General features: G+C 52.3%; 1 protein-coding gene across 1 annotated transcript; it reads left to right on the plus strand.

Annotated features, from left to right (window-relative positions):
- The first annotated feature begins 775 nt into the window (after positions 1-775).
- Positions 776-2697, plus strand: LOC144170363 (adrenocorticotropic hormone receptor-like). The gene has a single exon (XM_077700128.1). The coding sequence runs from the start codon at positions 776-778 to the stop codon at positions 1868-1870; it is 1095 nt and encodes a 364-aa protein (XP_077556254.1). The 3' UTR covers positions 1871-2697.
- The last annotated feature ends 561 nt before the right edge of the window (positions 2698-3258 follow it).

Here is a 3258-nt window from a genome sequence, read left to right on the forward strand (position 1 = left end):
ATGAATGGGTATTGCTACAAGCCTAAAGCTGAAAAGGGCGGTAAGCCAGGACCAAAAAGGGTTTGCAGAAACGTGAAATTAAATAACCATCGCGTACACGTGCATTCTAAAAGAATTGAAGCTCCCCCTCCCCTCTTCGGCTTTTTCACGCGGGCATGATACGCCCAAGTTAAGGCACATGTTCAGGTCACTGCATGAAAATGAAATTTAAGTTTTATTATCTGAAGCTTCAAGGAATAAATTGCTGAGTTAGAAAAAAATACTGCATATTTCAATAATCACACCTGGTGCTATGTAATACCGTCATTGATTAGCCACAAAACACTCAGCTCAAGAAGCCTGACTTTTTCTCTGGTATATAAAAGCTACAAAAAAAAAAACTAAAACGCCCCAGAATAGAGATTTCCTGGGCAGTTTCTTATGTTGTAGCATAATATACGGCATCACCGTGTAATCGAGCTAATGAGCAAAAATAAAAACGCACAAAAGGAAGAAAAACCCGTGAAGAATAATTGATGAAAGCAATTTTTGAGTCCGTCTTTATTTTGCTCAGCTGTGCAATACTACGCCCCTCGGGGCAGTCCACGTGCGATCGGACTGCCCCAGTTAGAAGAGGAGGTGTTTTCACAAGGTCAAGTCCAGCGCGGAGCAACCCGCGGCGCCAAGCTGCAGCGTGGGAGCCCGACGTCATGACCCGAGACGCGAGCGCCGCCCGCGCGCCGCGCGCCGCGCGCCGAAGCCGGCGGTCGGCTGCCACTCGTGGTGAGACACCCCGATGGAGAGCAACGAGTCGTCCTCCGGCGGGTCTCCGTTCGGCGAGGACCAGCGCGCTGTGTACGTGTTCGCCGTGCCCGTGCTCCTGGTGGGCTGCTTCCTGGCGTTCCTGTTCAACGCGGGCGTGCTGTTGTCGCTGCGCTGGCTGCGGCGTCCCGTGTCGCCCACGCTCTGCTTCAGCCTCTCGCTGACTTTCGCCGACGCGTACTCGGCTCTTCTGCTGGCCACCGGGCTGGTGCTGAACAGCTACCTGCCTGTCTACGGCATCTCCCTCGGGGCCCAGGAGCGCTGCATCGTGCTGGTGCTCGAGGTGTTCCGGCTGTCGGGACTCTTGGCGTCTGCGTTCCACCTCTTGGCGCTGGCCATCAACCACTACGTGGGCATTCTGCGGCCCCTGCACTACGCGGCCATGGTGACGCGTCGTTCCTCAGAGCTGGCCATTGCCGTCCTGTGGGCCCTGCCCGTGCTCATCTTCCTCGTGTACTTCTCGTCGGTGCCAGGCCAGGGGCTCCAGTCCCCCGGCTGCACCCAGGTGGGGTTCGTGCGCGGCCGCGCCTTCAGCCTGACACTGCTGGTGCTCTTCTCGACGCCCCTGATCCTCATGACGTTCATCTACTCGCACATCTTCGTCGTCATCCAGCGCCACCGAGCAGGCCTGGTGAGCTTCCCGTCGGCCCGCCAGCTGCGCCGTAACCTAAAGGCGGCCTACACCACGCTCTGGATCCTGGGAACGTACTTGGTGGGCTGGATGCCCGCAGTGGCGTTCGTGGTGCTCACGTGCACCGAGTGCGCCTTCCCCATCTACGACGTGCCAATGCGCACCCGAATGGCGCTCGGCATCCTCACCAACGCGCTCATCATCTGCAAGGGACTCGTGGACCCTTTCGTCTACGCGGCCCGCATGCCCGAAGTCAAGGACGCCGTGCAGAGCATGTTGCGCTGCCGACCCCGCAGGACCAACAACGTGCGCCGCCGGTCGCTTCTCGTCACTAAAACAGACACGCTCACCTCCAGCTTGCGACTTATCCAGCTGCGAAGGGAATCCTGGATAGTGGCCAAGGCGAGACCCGGCGTGTGTCGTTGTTCCAGGGCTTAAAGGCGGTGCCCCAAACGCTGCTTCGTCGTTGATGCACCATCTTACCACCCTTCCGGTCTGGTAACTATTAAATAAATAGTGCCAAGGGTGCGCTCAGTAGCACTTTAAAGACCTCAAATAGGGCCTATAGGACAGTTCCATAACCCGTCAAGCTTCTACGCTGATGATCCAAAACGGTACGATACAGTACGACCGCGGGAAAACGCGGCACGCCCGGGTTTTGACTGCGACCACCTCAGGGAGTCACAGTGACATGGTATGAACTGGACCAAATGTGCGAAAAAGTGCAAATGGACACTTGTTCGCACAAACGTGAATTTGGCGTGAGGCAACGTTACTGAACGATGTCGAGAACATTTGTACGTCGTTGTGTATATTCAAGTGTTCTGCGCCCCAGCGGTTAAGAGCTGCCGGTGCTGGACACTGCATTACTGCGTTGACAGTAAGGTTGTACAGGGTGTTTTTAGTGGTAACTAATATTTTAAAAAGTGTGTTAATGTAACGTGTATGTAGTTTCCACGGTCCACTTCTTGCGCTCAGCAGCCACTACAGAAGAGCCCCTAATTAAGTAGTAATTTCATATTTACCCAAGATGTGACACATAATCTTTGAAATAAATGCAGTTGCACAGGCCCCAATGCGAGGAATAAAGCCAGACTCAAATGGGGACGGATCCCATTGGTTGTTTTGGAATTCGCTTAAGAGCGCTAAAACTTTATGCTCTCGCGAAACGCGACACCTCGACCGCAAGCTTGAAAAAAGAAATGTCAATGTGAGATTGATCCTGTAAGTGTGACTGTCGCCAGTTATAGCGCAAGCATATACGGAATGCGTGAAGGGGGCAGTGGTCAATCCAATAAAGATATCTTTCAACTTCTTTCTCTCTCCTCACTCTCTCATATATATATATATATATATATATATATATATATATATATATATATATATATATATATATATATATATATATATATATAAGACAGAATTAAGGGTTGGCAGTCAAGAAAGCCTCGGAAAGCAAAGGGGAGGATGTGGTAGGTGGTTGCAATAGATAAAGAATCTGGAAAAAAAGAAAGAAAGCGGAGAAAAAATGCCCGCCGGGTGGGATCCGTACCCACGACCTCCACAATACCGGTCTGGTGCGATGACCACTACGCTACCGGTGGGGCTATTTTCCCCTACACTTTCTGGGGTATTTATGTTAATTTATTTTTGTTTCCTGCGCTTGGGGGTGGTAGCCAGCGCCAATCAGACTACTCGGAGTGAAGGGGACGTTCTTTTTAACCCCCAGGCCGTGACTCGAGTGTCTACGACATGTCGAGAGTGGTCGACCAGCGTTGAACCCTCTTAAATTCCCTATGGCATCAAGACTGCCAGAACAGAGGCCC

Source organism: Haemaphysalis longicornis, unplaced genomic scaffold (genome assembly GCF_048455015.1).
Source record: "Haemaphysalis longicornis isolate Haplotype H1 unplaced genomic scaffold, Haemaphysalis longicornis Haplotype H1 scaffold_1, whole genome shotgun sequence".
In the NCBI taxonomy this organism is placed as follows: Eukaryota; Metazoa; Arthropoda; class Arachnida; order Ixodida; family Ixodidae; genus Haemaphysalis; species Haemaphysalis longicornis.

Excerpts from the sequence above, each read along its gene's own strand:
- LOC144170363 (XM_077700128.1), top strand. The coding sequence starts at position 776 with ATGGAGAGCAACGAGTCGTCCTCCGGCGGGTCTCCGTTCGGCGAGGAC.